At 37.8% G+C, this 22,135-nt stretch overlaps 1 protein-coding gene across 1 annotated transcript in view; it reads right to left on the bottom strand.

Annotated features, from left to right (window-relative positions):
• Window positions 1–22,135, bottom strand: part of LARS1 (leucyl-tRNA synthetase 1) — a 67,182-nt gene that overhangs the window by 28,033 nt on the left and 17,014 nt on the right. The window contains exons 9-22 of the mRNA XM_080804494.1: window positions 20,614–20,681; window positions 20,292–20,517; window positions 17,403–17,490; window positions 17,244–17,320; window positions 14,130–14,183; window positions 13,237–13,377; window positions 11,348–11,425; window positions 7,383–7,468; window positions 7,218–7,283; window positions 7,033–7,115; window positions 6,483–6,621; window positions 5,930–6,142; window positions 3,762–3,819; window positions 1,573–1,636 (exon numbers count right to left, since the gene is read on the bottom strand). Coding sequence (XP_080660620.1) covers window positions 1,573–1,636; window positions 3,762–3,819; window positions 5,930–6,142; window positions 6,483–6,621; window positions 7,033–7,115; window positions 7,218–7,283; window positions 7,383–7,468; window positions 11,348–11,425; window positions 13,237–13,377; window positions 14,130–14,183; window positions 17,244–17,320; window positions 17,403–17,490; window positions 20,292–20,517; window positions 20,614–20,681 — 1,441 coding nt within the window. The remainder of the gene's footprint in view (window positions 1–1,572; window positions 1,637–3,761; window positions 3,820–5,929; window positions 6,143–6,482; window positions 6,622–7,032; window positions 7,116–7,217; window positions 7,284–7,382; window positions 7,469–11,347; window positions 11,426–13,236; window positions 13,378–14,129; window positions 14,184–17,243; window positions 17,321–17,402; window positions 17,491–20,291; window positions 20,518–20,613; window positions 20,682–22,135) is intronic.

Below are 22,135 nucleotides of genomic sequence, written 5' to 3'. Positions count from 1 at the left end.
TATGTCTACACCATGTTTGCCCGCCTTCTCTCCAAGAGCAGCCCCAATGTCCTTCAAGCTCTCCCAGAACCAACCACAGTGACCTTTAAAACTCCAGGCTTTAAGTGCCACTGGTTTCAAGAACTCATAAAATTCAGGCCCTCTCACTTTCCAAGCCAATTGCTATGGGGATTTGTTTTCCCCATGCACTCCCCTGTGAAGTAGTTTGTCATATGCCCTTCTCTGCGACTGCTCCTACCTCCACCCCTGCCCCCCCACCCTCACCCCTGCACGGTTCAGTGGCCATGACCTGTTTCTCTCTCAAACCATATCTCGGCACTTCCTACCTTCTTCAGTATAGCCTCTTCTCTGTCTTTAGTTGTGGAGTTGGTTCTGCTAGCCTTCAGACAGATTTCTGGGTTATTTAGGATGATTTGATAGTGCCACGATCTTCTGTCTTAAATAAATCTGTGTCCTTGAAAATGTCCTCATCCTTACTGAAACACTTCCTTATTTTCTGGCACCTTAAGATGTTTCATGCTCATCTTGTACTTTTTCCTATTCCAGCCCGCCAATCAATCACTTCTCTCAGGCACCTGAGTTCCATTTATTGGAGACCAAGATCCAAATGCCAGGTGTATCCCTGTTACTAGTGTGTCACTGCTCATAAGCCTTCTTGGCAGACATGGCTAGGGATATGTATGCATGTATACTAACCAACCACACATATCTATATCTATTTTTACATCACTCTGTCTATATATAAAATTAAAACCTCTGGAAATTGCCAATTCCAATCCAACACCATAGGGTACAGTCTCGCATTCCCCCTTTATTATCTGTATCTTTTTAACAGTGAGCTCTCATCTACAATAGATTTATTTTTTCAATCCCAGTAAAAACATAAAGTTAGTTTCAGAATTGCTAACCTACACTTCATGTAAGAAACAGTTTTACTAATTACAGTATTTGTGTGTAGTTCTTTTTGGCTTACAGCATCCAGTCAAAACACTGTTTTTAAAGTTAGTTAGGTTAGTTCTTTCCCAATCCCTTCAGCATGGCCTAAAACTGTGCTAGCCAGGATCAGTAAAAAGACATGCCATGAGGACCAAAACAATCAAGGGTTCCTACAGGTCAGACGGTACATCTCCTCCCTTGAAAAAGTAATGATGAAATGGAATAGTACTAAGGCCAAGGAGAAAATATTTCTTGAAAAAAACGAATGCTCCAGGTTCAAGTCACCTATATGTATATCATGTATGAAGGAAATACTTTGCAAAAGCTTCATAATCAACATCTCTACAAACCAACTCTTTAACCTTGTAAGTAGTAAATTAGAAACAAGCCAGATAGCAATTACAGTGAGTTTCTTTTTTAAAAAGACTCTAATAATCTTAGCTTGAATGTGTTCCTAAACAGATCACATCAGCAATTCTTACGTTGCTTATACACAAAGAAAACATGAGTATTTTAAAGTACTGGAAAAAGCAAAAGAAAAGAGCAATAAAACTGAAATAATAATTTTAATTTGCCTTCTATAATCTGGAAAGAATCAGACCCTATATAAGAGCAATAATAAAAAAGTATACTCACCATCGGCTGAAAATTTGTCGATTGCTTGGGTCAAAGTAAGGAAGTTGCCTGTGGACTTGGACATCTGAAATAGAAAGTCAATGATCAGGTATTATTAAGAATATATATGAATAAAATAAACCAAATCAGCCAAATCAAAGTAAGTAGGTTAGCCACAATCAGATAAACACAAAAAAAAATTAGAGAGAAAAAGGAAAAGATATCTTGCACTAATTTTACAGAGGTGGACACTGAAATCCAGTTAACATAGTGACTTGTCTGGGTCACTCAGCTAGGCAGGGACGGAGCTATGACAGGGTCTCCAGGCTGGTATTAAATGCACTACTCTTTCCAGTGGATTATACTGCCCCCTAGGAATCGGTTTAGACATGTATAATGATTCCACTATATCTCTGGAACATTTCAGGGGTCATAAAGAAGAGCTTTAGAGCAATTAGAATCATTCAGAAACAAATGGACTGGCATATGACATCAGAGTTAGGGTTTTAGGGAACTTCGCTAGTGTCATTTAAAACAAGTGGTTGTTTCAAGTCGTGCTCTACCTGAGGGCACCACATTTAAGGACACACTGTGCACAGCCTGCCAATCTTTACTATTTAAGAATTTGTTGTCTTTGGGGTATCTGGTGGCTCAGGCAGTTAAGTATCTTCCTTCAGGTCAGGTCATAATCCCAGAGACCTGGGATTAAGTCCCACATGGGGCTCCCTCTCTCCCTCTGCCTTTCTCCCTGCTTGTGCTCTCTTGCTCCCTCTAGCTCTCTCTCTTGGCATCGCTCTCTCAAATAAATAAAATCTTAAGAAAAAAAAAAAAGCATTTGTTGTCTTTTAACAGAACTTTGCTGATACCAAAGAGAGGTTATAATCTAGTCTTCTACCACATCACAATGAATTATCTAGTTCTAATAAAATCAGTACAATGTATAGTATGACAACTTTGAGACCAAAGAAAATATAACACAATTTATATTTATACACATATATACATACATGTAAATACATATACAGTTCCACTTCACCTTACAAAGTAAAAAATGAATTTGATAATCAAAAGTCCTCGTGGATCTAACATGCTTCTACTCAAAGAGCTGTTTTTCAGTCTAATACAGAGATTATTTTAAATGAACTTCTATATTCCCTTTCAATATTAGGGCACCAGTTAAAAATGATGTTTCATTTTGCAATTCATACCATCTGCTATTTGTTTAAATCGACACCTATTTTCATTATGACAGACATTTACAGCAAAGAATACTCTTTTCCAATTAATATTCCATCAGTTGTAGCAAAATGCAGATTGTAACAAAATCAACTTGCTACAAATATTCTCACTAAGAAATAAATAACATGGCAATTTTTAGTTTATGTGAGGAGGGGTACCCTTTTCAGATGTGCACAAAAGCATCATAGGGGCAAGCAAGGGCTTTGTCACGGGGTTTGAAGACACTGATTAATGAGATAAAGTCTTATATAGCCTATAAAAAATCATATATATTAGTAGTTTTAACAATAGCAGAAGCAGTAGTAGTATAGAGAGCTATATGTTATACTGCCTGGAAGAAGCATTACATAACAGTTAAGAATCCTACAAATTCCAAAATTCTATTATTTTAATTCAATGGCTGATCACAGTAGAAAACAAATCCCACCAAGTATTTTCTCAACTTAATGAGAAAGATATTCTAGGGTCACAACGTAGGATTTTTATATTTCTTTTCTTTCTTTTTTTAAAGATTTTTTTTAAAAGATTTTATTTATTTATTTGACACACAGAGATCACAAGTAGGCAGAGAGGCAGGCAGAGAGATGGGGAAAGCAGGCTCCCCGCTGAGCAGAGAGCCCGACACAGGACACAATCCCAGGATCCTGAGATCATGACCTGAGCCAAAGGCAGAGGCCTACCCCACTGAGTCACCGAGGAGTCCGAATTTTTATATTTCTTATATCTCTCTCTGTCTCCTCCAGTCACAATTTGTATCACCTTCTACCATTCTAACTACAAATGTTAAAATAGATAAGTTTTCCCAGTTCCTCCCCTCCGTTAATACTATTTACTCCACTTACTCCCTAATTTATGCTGGTAGTCCTAAACATTTTAAAATGGAAGATTAACACTGATTTTTACACTATTTCTTTAAAATGTACAACTTCCTACATCTGCAAAGTTCTCGGCATAATTTTAAACTTTCTTACCTTCTCAGAGTTGAGGAGGAGATGTCCATTTGCTCTCACAGCAGCGGGCCATTTGTCACTTTAGAGGTAAATGTTTAAAGATAGAAAATAAAACTTTAAGGTTCGAGTCTAAGCTTAAGAAGTTGAGGTAAATGCTGAAAGCTTTTTTTTTTTTTTTTTTATTTGTTAGAGAGAGAGCGAGCGAGCACAGGCAGACAGAGTGGTAGGCAGAGGCAGAGGGAGAAGCAGGCTCCCCGCGGAGCAAGGAGCCCGATGTGGGACTCGATCCCAGGACGCTGGGATCATGACCTGAGCCGAAGGCAGCTGCTTAACCAACTGAGCCACCCAGGCGTCCCGGTGCTGAAAGCTTTATAACAGTTTGCTAAGACACATGTACAAATGTACTGAGTCCTGCTCTTAATAGGAAACAAATGAAAACAAGAAGTGCCCATTAGTAAAGGACTGGTTACATAAACTATGGCACAGGCATACACTGAAATACTATGTAATAGGTATTTTAAAAATATAGGAAAGGGCTAGATATGTGGATATAAATAGATCTTAGAAGCATACTATTACATGGGGGGAAAAAGTGTCCACAGTGTGGTATCTTTGTATAATTAAAAAATAAATAAGCATGGGGTGACTGGCTAGCTCAGTCCGAAGAGCAAGTGACTCTTGGTCTTTGGATTTTGAGTTCAAGGCCCATGCTGGGTGTAGAGATTCCTTAAATAAATAAATAATCTGATGCTAGTTTATTCATTAAACATGTCATTCAGAAGAAATCATAAGAAAGCAGTGGCAGGGATTACCTATGGGAAGTAGAGTGATGTGGGGGCAAGGGTAAAAGTTCCCTTTTTTCTTTTATTTTTTTAATGAACTGTTTGAATTTTTGAACTATGTAAGTACCACTCATTCATTCTAGCAATGAGATTATGCGAGGATAGTGGTTGAGAACAAGAGTCCTGGAGGCAGGCTGTAGGGTTTGCATCCTCATTCTGCCATTGCTGGGTAACTCAGGGTGAATTATTTGAGCTCTCTAGGCCTCAATAAGGTTCCTTGTCTGTAAAATGAGGATATTATAGGACTTCCTGGAAAAGTTGTAATAAAAATGAAATGAGTTGTTATAAGTTATTAGAACAGTGCCGGGTGTTACTGATAATTATTACTTACAAGCACTTGACATTATTACTTACCTATAATTTATAAAATCTAATACATGTTCAAAAACTTGATGCAAAGGGATGAACACTCAACTATATTCCCAACAAGTACTTCTGAGACATCCAATTTCTCCAAAAATACATTTTAAACAATAATAACAAAATAATTGGATAACATAGATTTATTTTATTCCTCTACTTCAAAATCTTCCTCTTATTCTTGAGAAAGAAAATGCAATCTCATTCTAAATATAGGAAGTCACATGAGATTGTTCTGGTGATATGAAACAAAAGTTAAACAGAGGGAGGGGTCTGTTTCCTCAGCTGCTTGAAAGACTAAAGGAAAGGCACAGAGACATATTTGGATCAAGAGGGAAGATGATAGAAGTATTACTTTTCAGCACACAGGATTAAAAATGACACTTAGATTCAGACTCTACTCAAAATACCACTACCAGGGACACCTGGATGGCTCAGTCAATTAAGCGTTTGACTCTTGGTTTTGGCTCAGGTCATAATTTCAGGATCATTGGACTGAACCTTGTGTCAGTCTCTGTGCTGAGTGTGGAGCCTGTTGAACATTCTCTCACTTCCTCTCCCTCTGCCCCTCCCCTCCATACTCTCTCTCAAAGGAAAAAAAAAAAAAGAACATCACTACCAACTAATGCTGTAACCTTGCGGCTCTCAGCTCTAGAGGGATGTTTCCTTCCAATTCTAACATTCTAGCTCTGTCTTGAACCAACTTTATTTCTGCATGTAAGAGGTCAAAAAGTCACAAAACAGGTCAAGTAAAGTACTGAAAGGCTGTCAAGGTACCTGAAATGTGATGTGCTTTGGTGAGCCCAAGGTAAATATGAGGATTTCTGGATGTAACAGAGAGGAGAAGACGTGCTTTCTGCTTCATTTATACGTTCAACAGAAGAAAAAGATGGCAACTGGCAAACCTAACTATGCCTTGCAGAGTAACTTCTTAAATATTTGACATCACAAGGCATAAATTTAGTCTGCAACCTTTTTAGCACTCACCTTTGTTCTGGCCACATAGCCACATGATTATAAAGGTAATATGAAAGATGATTAGGAACAAGATCCTTGCCAGACACTCGGAGATCCACAGGATACCAGAACTCAAATTCCTGCTTTAACTGATCTAATTTTTCCTTTGGAATCTGAGTCTTGGGAAATGGAGCCTCCTTGAAGAAAACATAATCCCAAACCTCCTTGGTCATCTGTTGCGGTCTGTATTAAAAATAAAACAAACAACAAAATATACAAATAATTTCTTTGAAGGAATCAAAATATTCATCTAATCATGAAGTAGGAATCTCTTAATATAGCTACACTAACAAATGATGACAAAAGACTTCGATAAGAATAAAGAATGGTAACGATAACAGAGGAGCTATTTATTACTTTTTCTCAGTGCAGCAGCAAAAAAACAAAAACATCGTAACAAAACTTTGCTAAAGGAATTCTGATGAAAACTAAATTAAAAAAAAAAAGAACTTTCAATGCGTATATCAAAAGATCATATCTCTTGCTAACAAACTACGCTACTTTGCCTCATCCATTTACCAACCTGATGCCCAGCGGAGACTCTGCCTGTCCACGCAAGTTTCCCCCTTGCAGCAGGTGCGCAACTGTGTAAAATGCCATATAAATAGTGGAATCAGAGAGCGATTCGATCAGCCACTGCTCATCCCAGGGCAGACGGGTACCTGCAAGATAAAAAGAAAAAAAATTAATGCATGAGGAACTCAAGAGACACGTCATCTAGAGAATCCACATTTTTAAGGCATATAGCATTTACAAAGCTCTTTATTTTAAGAAGGTCTTAAATTTGCTTGAATAATTAATAAAATAAACCGGTACATAAAAAACCAAACGGCTGAAGCACTGGAAACTTTCTTTAAAAAAAAATCCATAAAGCTATCTGGGTTAGAGAGGTCATATTTCTACCACCAGCTAGATGGTAGGGCACCGTATTCTAGTTTTCCTCACCCTCTAACTGAAACCTCTCACTTCCAATTCAGAAAAAATAATATAAAAGAGGGAGACAAGGTAAAAGTGTTAATTTGCCGTGTAATTGGCAAAGTCATTCAAACAGAAGAATTTGAAGTATGCGTTACCTAAACCGTAAGTTCTCGAGCAAGCATGCTCTTGTAGCCAACCTAAGGTAGCTTCAAAATTCCTCCTGGTCTCCTCACAGAATCTGGAGAGAGTAAAAGATAAAGCGCCCTTCTTCACTTTCACTGTCTTCCATGTTTCTCATCTCCTCTCCCTTCCCTCATCACTTTTCCCCTTTCTTTCTTACGTTTCCAGGCCCTTCAAGCACTGAGATGTCTGTTTTTTCCAGGTCTCTTCTCCATAATCCAAGTACCTTGGGAGAGGAAAGATTGATTAAAAAAATAATAATAATAAAAGTCAAAAGGATAAATAAAGTGACTCGAGGAAATTTCTTGCTATGAGAGAGACTAACCACTGATCACACAGGGCCACGACACATTCATCTGAGGATCTGGACATAACTTGTTTCTCCGGTTCCATGTAAATAAATGCATCTCCCTACACAAAAGCAAACAAAAATATATCAGGTGTTATGTCAAGTCAATCTCTATTCCTCAGCGATAATAAAAACAACTTCAAAAAAAAAATGTTATACCAATAACCAAACCCCACATTTTCATTATGTCTTCCCTCTTCCCAGCAGAAGTTATCCGCCTTTCTTTTTACACATTTGCTTTTGAAAAGGTGAGCATCTTTGTCAACAGATCATCTTTCCTATAGATTATTAGATTATTCCTTTTCAGTGGAATGTGAAAGATGTTCAATAGTTTCTAATTCTATGGTTTGAAGGTCAGATTGCCTATGGAAGCCTTTTACCCTTGTTAGAATAAAAATGTAAAAAAAAAAAATGAAATTAAATGCATGGAACCACTGCTTTAAAAAAAAAGATGCACAAAAATTAAACATGGAAAATATTGTTGCTAAAGATTTATAGTGTCATGAAAAATGCTCACTAGTAAACTAACCATGAATTTAATTATTTACCGAATATAAGTACCTCTTAACATATTATGTTCTCAAACTTTTAAGCCTATTTTTAAAAATAAATCCAACATTATTATTCATAAAATGATTAGTTTTTCTGTGTTTTGAATTTAATTCTTCATACTGTTAAATAGCGAGGACTTTTTAAAGATGATAAATTAAAATTGAATTAAAATTAAAAATTAAAGATGATAAATTAAAAACAGACATTTAACTCTACTACCTCTCAAAATAAGAAGGGTTTTTCTTTTTTCCAATGGCATGAATTTACAGATACAAAAGAACAGAAGAAGAAATAATATCAACCAACTTTTGGAAACTAAAAACCAGGATGAACGACAACTGCATTAGCAGGTTGAGGAAAGCTAGCTGAATCCTAAGCCAGCACTAGAGAAGGTGAAAAGCAATCCAATTTGCATTGCAGAACCTCCAAAAAACTCAACAATTTGTGGTATAAGATGGTTCTGGAAGTGGAGGCAATATGAGGCTGAAAATAAGGGAACTAACTGAAGTTTTTAAAGAAGAGGTTAGAGCCCCAGACACCCTAATCCCACACCACACAGACTCGCAACTGCTCTTCCCTATGCCAGCAGAACAATGAAGGTTTCTTCTCTGGAGAGGAGGAGAGAATGACTCAACCAAAAACAAAGTTGAGGGCACAGGTATCACAGTGGGAATAGATGAACTAAATGGAAAGTCAGTACATTGGGAATTGGTATTCCCCCCAGCAACCTTTTCAACTCCCAGAATGCTCAGTTAGCTCAGACCTTTTAAGCCAGAAACTGAAGAATCTTTTGGGAGGAATCCAACATATGCAAGAAGCTCTAACTAACATCAAGGCTAACAAAGCCTTCCCCAAAAGCCAAACAGCCCTTCTATATTTTTTCCCCAAACAGCCCTTCTAGATCTTCTCCAGTAAAGTCCTACTCACATGCAAAATGCTTCTGATCATACCCACTTCTGATCATACCCACTTCTTTTCACACCCACTCATAAATATCAACAACTTTTCTCAGAGAAATAAGAGATTAAGATTTCACATCCACGAAACAGGAACAGCATCCTCTAAAAAAGGATCAATCAGATAGCAAGAACCAGCTCTTATACTGGCCCTGAGTTGGTAATCTCAAAGATGGATAATAGTATATAGGAATTCATCATACTACTCTCCACTTTTTATACATTTGAAATTTTCCATACTAAGAAAAAAAATTTTCTACATGCTCACAAATAGCAGATAAAAAAACCCCACAGTTAACAAACAAAATCTTATAGGAAGAAAAAGCTGAGGGACTCTGCCAGAAAGAAAAGGACTTCCAAAATCTAAGAGAACCAATATCTGAATAAAAAGAATTCAGAAAGTGAAAATAAAGAACAGGAAGAGATGAAACAAAGAAAAGGTCAAGAAATTTTCCCAAAATTAAACCACAAAAGTCTCCAAACTGAAGGAATCCACCAAGCACTCAGAAAAAGTAATAAAAATTGACTTATACCAAGGTAAATCATGAAATTTTAGAATACCCAGAAGAAAAAGAAGATTCCACAAGCTTCCAGAGAAGGGAAAAAAACAGGTCATTCACAAAAAAATCAGTTATTACCAAAATGATCTTGGACTTCTCAGCAGCATTACCGAAAAAGAACACCTGGGGTAATGCCCATTAAATTTTAAAGCAAAATTATTTTCAATCTAAAGTCCTGTCCCCAAGCAATCAAATATGAAGACAGACTAAAGCTATTTCAGATATGGAAGCTCACAAAAATTTACCTTCCAGGTATGCTTTTTCAGGAAAGCCACTAGAAGAAGCAGAGCTTCACAAAATGAGAAAGTAAATAATAAAGCAGCAGTGATGGGATCAAGGTAGAAGACCTCCAACTTAAAAAAAAAAAAAAAAGTAAATTCTTAGTAATAGTGGAGAAATCTCCTAGATGACATTTGTCCACCAAGACAGTAAGCAACCAGTCCTGACTAAAACAGGCAAGGCAGCTCTGAAAGAACTTTCTCTAAGATAGAACCAACAGCATACTGATGTGTGAAAGTATTATGAGCAGAAATAAACAGGCCAGAGTTTGGGGATGGAGTATTGATCATTACATTTTAAATGAAGGAAATAAAATAAAATTAAAAAAAAAAAAAGACAACTACTAATGCCAGGGGAAAACAAAAGCTGGGGAAGAAAAGTTCTCATTGACACTTCACTGTGGATCAGTGATGCCTCAAAAATGTACACAATCACGACTGCTCTCATGAAAGTTATAATACACCCAGGCTAGGAAGACAGGAGGTAGAAGAGTATATACAAATAGTGAGGTTAGAAAGACCCAAGGTAGAAGGAAGAGTTAAATCTTGATTTTCCACAACAGGAAGTCAATGGCTAATGCCTAAAACTGAAAAAACAAAATTAAAAAATGACTGTACTAGCACTAAGATTAAAGATCTTTAAGAGAGACAGAACTTCTTTTAAAAGAAACAACTGAGGGGCGCCTGGGTGGCTCAGTGGGTTGGGCCTCTGCCTTCAGCTCAGATCATGATCTCAGGGTCCTGGGATCGAGCCCCGCATGGGGCTCTCTGCTCAGTGGGGAGCCTGCTTCCCCCTCTCTCTGTCTGCCTCTCTGCCTACTTGTAATCTCTGTCAAATAAATAAAAATCTTTAAAAAAAAAAAAAGAAAGAAACAACTGAAACACTTGAAAGTAAGCCTGTTCAAAGAAGAGAAATTTTTTATATTTTTTTATTTTAATAAGCTTTTTATTTTAATAAGCTTTACAGGCCTATGTACTAAGGCCATATACAACTGTCAGAAATCAAAATTTAATTTAAAAATTAAGTAACTAGAGGCGCCTGGGTGGCTCAGTGGTTAAGCCCCTGCCTTCGGCTCGGGTCATGATCTCAGGGTCCTGGGATCGAGCCCCACATCGGGCTCTCTGCTCGGCGGGGAGCCTGCTTCCTCCTCTCACTCTCTATGCCTGCCTCTCTGTCTACTTGTGATCTCTGTCAAATAAATAAAAAAATCTTTAAAAAATAATTAAGTAGCTAAACAGAAAAAAACATTTCAAAAAAATGAAGACAGAGGGGAAGAAAAAGGATGAAGTTAAAAGTAAAGCACTACACCAAAAGAACTACCAGTATTTCAAATGGCCGCTGCCAGGAAACATCATTAAGTTCTCTGTGCTTTGCACGTGCCAACTTTATAGGTCTACATGCCATCAACATTACAGGTGGGATGTTCAAGTTAAACGAACTGCTAAATAAGTCTCCTATTTCCTGCCATAAAATTATTTATCTTTAATACAGCTCCAGGCTTTATTATAGAACTCAGTACTAATTAACACCATGAAGTCTATTAACTGAAAGGTTTTCTCCTAAAGCAGCCTTCAGAGGATAGCCTATCACATACAGTGTCAATCATGTTTTTCTGAATAGTCTTCTTTACATCTTGGACCTTCTGTCCTTTAAATCCATCCACCAACATTACCTAAAAGGATGAGAAGTGGGGGAAAAAAACCAGACAAAATGATTAAAATTTGCTTTGTGTTTCCTCCAAACTTTTCCTAACTAAATTTACTTCCATCCACACTTCCATCCATATCACACTTATAATCTTAAGTTTTTATTCTGCCATAGCTTAGATAACTAATATTTATAATATGCTTGTTTTTCTTTTGGTGTAACTAGGATAGCTATCAGGAACACGATTAGGAAGGAGTCCTCACTTCTTTCCCACTTCTCAGATTTCCATTTGGAGCTAATTTCAATATGCTCACTCATCTCATTCCTGAAGGCTTTGGGAAAATGAATTGAGTACATGCAGCTCAGCCCCATCTAGACTTGTTTTCATCTATGCCTGCTGCCAGCAAGCATTTTCCTTTGCTTGGTCATATGATAAATCTGGCCCTTGGGACACCTGGGTGGCTCAGTCGTTAAGCTCCTGCTTTAGACTCAGGTCATGGTCTCGATGGATCGAGCCCCACATTGGCTTGATCCTGCTTAGCAGGAAGCCTGCTTCTCCCTCTCACACTCCTCCTGCTTCTGTTCCCTCTCTCACTGTGTCTCTCTCTGTCAAATAAATAAATAAAATCTTAAAAAAACAAACAAAAACAAACCCTGGCCCTTACGGAAGGCCTGTTTTTCAACTCCGCCTTTTATGTAGTGAGGAAATTTAATTCTAGGGCTAAGTATTAGCTTGCCCATTGTTGTCACAGATCTAAGCCACACAATCCCCTTCTAGGTGGCATTCTGATCTCCAGCTATGTGACTCCTGTTTCTCTCTGAAATAGCTTCTATCTTAAATGGAAAAGACACAAGTTCTTTTTTTGACCTTCCAACCCTCTAACATGCCAAAATGCTTTTTATCTATTTAATCCATCATTATGAAATTATACTTATTGATCAATATGGTACAGTGGTTAAGAGCCCAAATCCCAGGGGCACCTGGGTGGCTAAGTCAATTGAGTGTCTGACTCTTGATTTCAGCTCAGGTCATGATCTCAGGGTTTTATGACTGAGCCCTGCCTCAGGCGCTGTGCTGCGCGTGGAGCTTGCTTAAGATTCACTCTTTCCCTCTTCCTCTTTTCCTCCACTGACCCCGTTTGCATACACCCAAGCTCACTCTCTCTCAAATAAATAAATAAATAAATAAGCAAGCAGGCACAAATCCTAGAGCCAAGCTGACCAGTGTTGAGTACCAGTTCTGCCACTGGCTACCTATCTGGTTGATCTCAGGTAAATTACTTAATATCGGGGTGCATGGGTGGCTCAGTGGGTTAAAGCCTCTGCCTTCAGCTCAGGTCATGATCCCAGGGTCCTGGGATCGAGCCCCGAGTTGGGCTCTCTGCTCAGCAGGGAGCTTGCCTCCTCCTTTCTCTCTCTGCCTGCGTCTCTGCCTACTTGTGATCTCTGTCTGTCAAATAAATAAATAAAATAAAATTAAAAAAAAAAGGAATCTGGAGGGACACCTGGGTGGCTCAGTCATTAAATGTCTGCCTTTGGCTTAGGTCATGATCCCAGGGTTCTGGGATCGATCCCCGTGCTGGGCTCCCTGCTCAGAAGCGTGCTTCTCCTCCCTCTGCCCCTCTCCCTGCCTGTGCTCTTTTTCTCTCTCATTAAATAAATAAAATCTTTAAATAAATAAATTAAATAATTAAAAAATAAATCTGGAAACGGAAGAACACAGTCTAATATAAATCTCTCTCAAATCAGTATATAGTTGAAACCATATTGAATTTTTCTATTTTTTTCTAAATCACTGAAAAAATTACAGAGCAAAACGTAAAAATTATTACTTACACCATCATAAAACCCTTTCAGATATAACTTCTCCTTTGCTTCTGCAAGTTTTTCTCGGTCATTCTGGCTTTGAACTTTCAAAGCATCACAAATGGTTACAGCAGAAAGATTTCCAAAACCTGGAATTTCAATGATTGGCACCTGCAAAGAACAGCATGTCAGGAACTTATTCACACTGAATGAACACAAAAACAGCCCCATGGGGCATAATCCTTTTGCCTCTACGGTCTAATGAAGTCATTTCAGATTTTATATATCATTACAGTAGCATCACACATCAGGTAATCACAGGTACTCTCCTCCCCAGGAACTACCCAAATTCTCTGCACCAAGCCCCAAATTGTCCTTCCTGCACTACAGAACACACCTTCTCCAGCTCACAATCCTACACTGGCATATAATTAACTAAATAATAAATTCTGAAACTAGGAAAATGATGTAAACAACTAAATTTAAGGATGGTCTTATTCCTGGTTTATGATGTCTTCCAGATTCTTCATGAAAGTTATTTGCTAGTGATTAAAATGTTTTTGTTCTCCAGGCATTAATATGAAAACATAGCCATTCATGACTAATATGACAAAAATTTTGTCTTTAGAAGCTTGAAAATTGGCCATACTAGCAAAATAAGTGATTATAAAATTGGTGATGCTAAGAAAGTCATTTATTCCAGAATTACAGGTGCTAGGTGCTAAGAAAGTGCTTATGGTTGGTCTTTTTCTCACTCCTAACTGCCACAGCAGATATCAAATTAAAATAAGTAAACTCTTACGCAAACTCCCTCTCATTTTTATATTCACCAACTATAAAATTTTGTTACAAGGAAAATGTTAGCTCTTTTTTCCACTGATAAAGAGAGGGGTATAACTCTTCTGAATCTTCTATGTACTCACCGGCTCAAATGGCAAGACCATGTCATCTCTAATTCCATACTTTGTTCGTAAGGCCTACAAAAAAAGTTTGCAAATTAACACAATGATCAGCACTTTACTGGCAGAATCATTGAGAGAACCAACACCAAAACTTCTTTAAATTATTTGTTCTCCTCTCCATACAGAGAATTTTTAAAATTTTACCAAATATCTCAAGAACAGACCTATGACTTTCAAAAACTCAACCGTTTAAGTTAGAACAAATGGCTTAAATGAAAAAATAGTGAATCAAAAGCAAAAATTCACACACACACACACACACACACACACGAAATTGAGGTTCATACCCTAGGTTGCAATGAAAATGTGAACATCAGAAAACTTTTTTTGAAGTTTTATGAAACCCATCAAAACAGATTAAAGGGGGCTCCTGGGTGGCTCAGTGGGTTAAAGCCTCTGCCTTCGGCTCAGGTCATGATCCCAGGATCCTGGGATCGAGCCCCGCATCGGGGTCTCTGCTCAGCAGGGAGCCTGCTTCCCTTCCTCTCTCTCTGCCTGCCTCTCCACCTACTTGTGATCTCTGTCAAATAAATAAATAAAACCTTAAAAAAAAAAACAAAACAGGTTAAAGAAGAAAAATCACATGATCCGGGGCGCCTGGGTGGCTCAGTGGGTTAAAGCCTCTGCCTTCAGCTCAGGTCATGATCCTGGGGTCCTGGGATCGAGCCCCGCATCGGGCTCTCTGCTCAGCGGGAAGCCTGCTTCTCCCTCTCTCTCTGCCTGCCTCTCTGCCTACTTGTGATCTCTGTCTGTCAAATAAATGAATAAAATCTTAAAAAAAAAAGAAGTAAATAAAATCTTAAAAAAAAAAAAAAATCACATGATCCTACCAAGAGATGCAAGAAGAGCTTTCGATAAAATCTAATACCCACTCATGCTAAAAACTCCTAATAAACAGGAACAGATGCAGACCTTCTGAACTTCATAAAGACTATCTACAAAAAATCTACAACTCATATCATACTTAATGATGAGAAACTCAAAGCTTTCCCACTAAGATCAGGTATGAGGCAAAGATGTCCCCTCTCGCCGCTTCTTTTCAATATCATTCCGAATGTCCTTGCCAAAAGAAATCAAGAGAAGAAACTCCTGGAACTAATACACAATTATAGCAAGGTTGCAGGATACACAGTTAATTATACAAAAGTTTACTAAGAATGTATTAAGAATGAACAAGTGGAATTCAAAATTAAAAACATAGTATCATTAATATTAGCACCCCCCAAAATTAAATACTTAGGTACAAAAGTAACAACACATACATAAGATCTATGTAAGAAAAACTATGAAACTCTGTGAACAGAATAAAAAAACTGACTAAATGGACAGATACGTCATATTCACGGACTGGAAGATTCAGTATTGTCAAGATGTCAATTCTTCCCAACTTACCTACAGATTCAACGCAATCTCAACCAAAATCCCATCAAGTTACTTTATGAATATCAACAAACTCACTGCAAAATTTGCAAAAGGCCAAAAATTATCAAATCGATACTGAAGAATACAGTTGGCTTCTGGCTTCAAGACTTCCTATAAAGTTACAGTAATGAATACAGTGTGGTACTAACAAAAGAAGAGAAAATTGTTCAGTGGAACAACACAGAGAGGACAGAAACAGACCCCAAAAATATAAGCAACTGATCTTTGACAAATGAGCAAAGGCAATACAATAATTCAAAGACAGTCTTTTCAACAAATGTTACTGAAGAACTGGACATTCACATGCAAAAAAAAAAAAAAAAAGAATCTAGACACAGACCTTACACTGTCATAAAAACTAACTCAAAATGGATCACAGACCTAGACGTAAAACCAAAACTGTAAAATTCCTGAGATAACGTAGGTGAAAACTTAAATGACCACAGGTACAGTAGTGCCTTTTCAGATACATCAAAGACACAATCCATGAAAGAAATAATAAGCTGCACATTATTAAAATCAAAAACTGCTCTGCAAAAGACAGGTTCAGAAATTAAAAGACAAGTCAAAGATCAGGAAAAAATATTTACAAAAGACACATCTGATTAAGGACTATTATCCAAAATATACGAAGAATTCTCAAAACTGAATAATAAGAAACAATCCGGGTCGCCTGGGTGACTCAGCTGGTTAAGCACCTGTCTGCCTTTGGCTCAGGTCATGATCTCAGAGTTCTGGGAGGGAGGCCCACATCAGGCTCCCTGCTCAGTGGAGAATGTGGTTCTCCCTCACCCTCTGCCCCTCCCGCCTCCACTCGTGTGTGCACACCCACGTGCATATTTGCTCTCTCTCAAAGAAATAAATAAAATCTTAAAAAAGAAATCTGATTTTTGAATGAGCCAAAGACTTTGACACACCTCAACAAAAGAAGATACATAGCTGGCAAATAAGCATATGAAAAGACCACATCATGTCATCAGGAAAATGCAGATTAAAAGACACAGAGAAACCTCAGATGCACATGAGTAGTTGAAAGAAGCCAATCTGAGAAGGCTACATAGTGTATGATTCTAACTATATGACATTCCAGAATAGGTAAAACTGTGGAGACACTAAAAAGATCAGTGATTGCCAAGGGTCGCAGGGAAGAAAGATGAACAGAAAGAAAGAGCACACGGGATTTTTAGGGCAATGAAAATACTCTATGATATTAAAATGATGAATCTGTGTCATTATGCAGTTGGTTGTCCAAACCCAAAGAATATACACCACCAAGAGTGATCCCGAAGGTAAACTATGGACTTTGGTGTATTATGATGTGTCAATGCAGGTTCATCATGGTAACAAATGTACCTCTCTTGTGGAAATTTTGACAATGGAGGAGCCTGTGCATGTGCGGGGGCAGGGAGTAAATGGGAAATCTCTACACCTTCCTCTCATTTACTGCAAACCTAAAAGTGCTCTAAAAGTCTTTTAAAACAAGATTCTATGAAATATTATACTTAAAATTAAAACAAAGGAAAATACATAAACATCAAGAAGCAAGGCAGAGATAAGAGTTCAAAGATACATGATAATTTTTTAGCCTAATTTCATAGTTCAGTGGTACTTAATTAGATGACTTAAGAAGAAATAAGAACATAAGATACTCACTTGCTTTTTCTTCAGATCTCTGAGGGCAGCAAAATCATCAGGGGAATCAGAAGGAACACTTGTGACCACACCAGTACCTTACATAAGAAAGCATGGAATTAGTTAGTACAACCAGAATGCAATTTCCAAAGTACATCTAGAAAGAAAGAAACTCTTTACCTTTATCTTCCTTGATGGTGAGCATTGGAAGAACATAGATCACCTTATTAGATGCTAAAGGTGCAGAAAGTGATGCACCAAGAATTTCCTATGGAACAAAAAAATCAACATAAAGGTGAAAAAATTTACTTTAACCATTAAAATTTCAAACAGTGTTAATATTTTTAAGCCCTGAGAAGCTAGTATTCGAAAATAAATGAAGTAGAACAAAACACATTTTTTATACATACTAGACTACAAATCATTATAAATAATTATGATACCCAAATGTGGTGTGGTAAGGTTGTCAAGAAATTAGTACACTAATATATTGTTTGTGACAGTGTATTCCTTGAGGAAAACAATACAAGAACCATAGCAAGAGACACAAAATGTTCACACAACTTGGACCCAGCAATCCAATCCTAGGAATTTACCTCAGAGGAAAAAAATAACTTTTTTTCTTTGAGCCTGCCCAATGCTGTGTTAACTATAACAGCAAACCTGGAGACAGCTACAACTTTGAAGAAGAGAAAAATCATTTAACAAAATGAGATAGCAACAAAATAAAATACTGTATATCCATTTAAAACAATGATTACGAAGACCAACTTAATAAAAAGAATATAACCAGTTTCTCTTAAAAAAAAAAAAAATCCAAAGATTCAACAATACTGAGCCCATACTCTCAGAATGGCAACAAAGAGCTTGCAGCTGCTTGTTGAGCCAAGGAATGCACTGTCTCAGTTTCACACAGTTCCCACCCATCCCCTGTATTCATAAAGCAGCTACTTAGAGTCACATGGGTGAAGGCTAAATGTCATGAGATTTATAAGGGCTGAAAACTATTTTTTAATTATACCACACACTCCAGAATCTGCTCAAGTTTACATGCAAAGAAACTGTGTTAGGAACAGAAAAAAATCTGTGTTATTCACACAATTCCAAAAAACGTCTCAGACAGAACTCAAACATCAGGAACTAATGAGATGCAGCAGCACTGCTTATACAGAAAAAGACAGGAACCTATTGCAATATCCATTATAGAGAATGGCTAGATAAACTGTGATAGAGCCAAATAATGGAATACCATGCAACTGTGAAACAGAAGATACAAGGAAGCTCTGTGCTGTTAAGGCAAATACCAAGACATAATTAAGTAAAAAAGAAAGCAAGACGAAGAACAATGTGATGAAGTATACTACCTTTTGTATACAAAAAAGAGGGCAGGGTGCCCGGGTGTCTCAATTGGTTAAGCATCTGTCTTTTGATTTTGACTCAGATCATGATGTCAGGGTAGTGGGATTGAGCCCTGAGTCAGGCTCTGCACTCAGTGGGGTATCTGCCTGAGATTCTCTCTCTCTCCCTCTCCCTCTGCCCCCTGCTTGTGCCCGTGCACTCTTTCTCAATCTCAAGTGAATAAGTAAAATCTTTTTAAAAATAAATAAATCGGGGTGCCTGGGTGGCTCAGTCATTAAGCATCTGCCTTCGGCTCAGGTTGTGATCCCAGGGTCCTGGGATCAAGCCCCACATCGGGCTCCCTGCTCAGTGGGAAGCCTGCTTCTCCCTCTCCCACTTGCCCTGCTTGTGTTCCCTCTCTCACTGTGTCTCTCTCTGTCAAATAAATAAATAAAATCTTAATAAATAAATAAATAATAAGAGGAAGAAAGAATATATACATAAGCATTTGCTTGTAGCTAAGTGAAATATTTCTGGAAGGATATGTAAAACAGTGATTTTAGTGACTGCCTATGGAAGGGGAAACTGAGTGACCAGTGATGTACTTTGTTTTGTCTTTTGAATTTTGAGTCCTGCTAATGTGTAACAATCCAGTCCAAAAGTAAGTTGGTTTACAAAATATGCAAGAAATAAAAGGTCAATTCAAAAAAGAACTAAGATAGTATTCTACTCATCTTTTTCTTTTAAAATGTTATTTATTGGGCTGCCTGGGTGGCTCACTTGGTTAAGCATCTGACTCTTGGGTTTTGGTTCAGGTCATGATCTCAGGGTTATGAGATCGAGCCCCACACTGGGCTGTGCTCAGCACAGAGTCTGCTCGGGATTCTCTGTCCCTCCTCCCTCTGCCTCTCCTGCTCATGATCTCTTTAATAAATAAATAAAATCTTTAAAAATAAATAGATAAATGTTAATTATTAAGACACCTAAGATCAGCATTTACCAAAGGGAATAAAATACACTCTGAAGTACTGATAAGTAAGTAAACTGTAAAGATAAAAGCTACATAATCATCCAGATTTAGTTACTATCAACCAAGATTCTTCAGGAAAAAAATGGCTGCAAATCTATACCAGGAATGCAGGTAGTCATCTTCTACTGCAGCCATTAAATCTCTTGGGGGAGGACAGTCTGTGTTTTTCAACCAGGTACTTACTGAACTGAAACATAAGACTCGAAAATGCTATGGTGATATAGTAATGCAATGAATACTCCACTGCAGTAAGAAAGAACAAAACCACTCCTACATACAACATGTATGAATCTCAAAGACCTAATTCGAGCAAAAGAAGCCAGACACAAAAGAGTACAGATTATATAAGTCTGTATATGTATGCCATACTTGAACGAAAAGTTCAAGAACAGCAACTAATCTTTGGTCTTAAATCAGAGCAGTGGTTACCTTTGCAGGAGAGGGGTGAGTGCTGACTCAAGAAGGCCAAGAGTGCACTTTCTAGACTACTAGAACTGTTCTATATCTTGACTTGGGTGGTGCTTGCATGAGTGTATGCACATATAAAAATGCACCAAGATACAAAATTTAGAATTTACATACTGCATTGTATATGTACCTTAATTTAAAAGATTTTTTTCAATGTCCTTTCCTCAAGTGTTACGGTTGTAATTTTCCTCTAAGTTTAAGCACTAAATTAAAAAATCTCCTACCCAACTCACCTCTCCCATTAATTCCTTAACAACAGGCACCACCCCATTGTGTTTGGTAAAGCCCTGGTATGACATATTCCTGGCAGCTCTTTGGGTGCAGATGAATATATCACCATTCACCGTCTCAAACCCAATGTACTTCATATCAGGGCGAACCCAACAGTTGGTCTGTCCAAACATGGTCTCAGGTCTGAGAGTAGCAGCGACCAAGAAAATATTTTTCCCTTTCAGGCCACTAAGGAGAAAAAAATATATGTTTATGCAAAAAAATGTGGATTCTATCACATTTATCTGTTATTTCAAAAAGAGCAATAACTCTTTGGTAACCTACCTTAATTTGTATGGGTATGGATCAAGCACTTTTAACTTGATTAAAGTATATTCCTGAGGTCCCACACCCTAAACAAATAAACAAAACAAAAATTTGAGAGGAAAAAAAGACTTGGGTTAAACCCACTAATCTACATGAGAGATCTGAGTCAATTTTTTTAGATGGATTCTCACATTGTTAGAATAATTCTTTCTTCCAATGAGGAGACTGCCAGTGGGGAGATAACTACATTCACACAGAAGTCTAATGTGGGGGCGCCTGGGTGGTTCAGATCATTAAGCGTCTGCCTTCGGCTTAGGTCATAAACTCCGGATCCTGGGATAAAGTCCCATCGGTAGGGTTCCCAGCTCAGTGGAAGTCTGCTTGTCCCTCTGCCTCTCCCCCGACTCGTGCCCTCTCTCTCTCAAATGAATAAATAAATCTTTAAAATGTAATAAAAAATAAAGGTCTAATGTGAAAGAAGTAACTTGAAAGAGGTGCCTGGGTGGCTCAGTCAGTTAAGCGACTACCTTCAGCTCAGCCTCTTTCTCTCAAATAAATAAATAAAAATCTTTGGGGAAAAAAAGTGACTTGAAAGACCACCTTCCCACCCCACACCAGCTTAGAACCCATAAAGGAAGCCCAGACACTACTAAGTAAAAACACAGTTGGCTAAGAGCTCACTTAAGAATGGAAGACAGGGGAAAAATTTAGAGTAATCACCCAAAATGGTGTTTACCAAAATGGGAGTCAGAATATGTAATCGAACAATCCCAAAGAGCAGGCATCAAAGAAATACCCTGGACCTGAGGTTCAGATGATGTGCATTCAAAACCTAACCGGGGCTATTACTAATGGCTTCACCCAAGGGAGTCACAATCTTTCTGAGCCTTCATTTCTTCATCTGTAAAATAACTGTCCTGTAACTCACATGGGATTGTCCTGAGGAACACATAAGACAATGAACAAGAAAATGCTTTGAAAAACTATGACATACTATTGGAATTTAGGATACTGCTGTGGTGTTGACTACATTAAAACTTAACAGAGTCAGTAAACTGGGTTTTCCAAATTCAAAATTTTGATCAACTCTCACTTCTATTAGACAAGTTACATCATAATTGAAAGCTGTTTTTGAAAAGTAGTCACTAGACTATAAATGCATTCAGAGATGGCAATAGAGGAAGATGCAGCATAGGGAATCCTAAGGTCAGATTCCATCACTGTTACTGATTCACTGTGCTAGGGCTTTAGGTAAATCACCCTGGCTTCTCTCAAGTATTACAAGGAATAATGCTACTAATGTTTCTCACAGGAATGTAGAGTGACCTGATGTCATGCATGGCTACAAGTACTTTGGAAAGAGGCAAGTAGGCACATGATCAGAACAAGTATAAATGGAATCTGTGTACATCAGTCAGCCACATATCTCATTACCTTGCCCACGCTCTCTTATTTTAGAACAGCGTATTCTCCAAGCAGTGCTTCGCAAACATTAGTCTGCACGTGAATCTTACTGAGAGCTTATTAGAGACAGATTTCT

This window comes from Martes martes, assembly GCF_963455335.1.
Source record: "Martes martes genome assembly, chromosome: 5".
In the NCBI taxonomy this organism is placed as follows: domain Eukaryota; kingdom Metazoa; phylum Chordata; class Mammalia; order Carnivora; family Mustelidae; genus Martes; species Martes martes.
The sequence above is the reverse complement of the archived record's forward strand: the minus strand, read 5'-3'. Positions and strand labels throughout refer to the sequence as shown.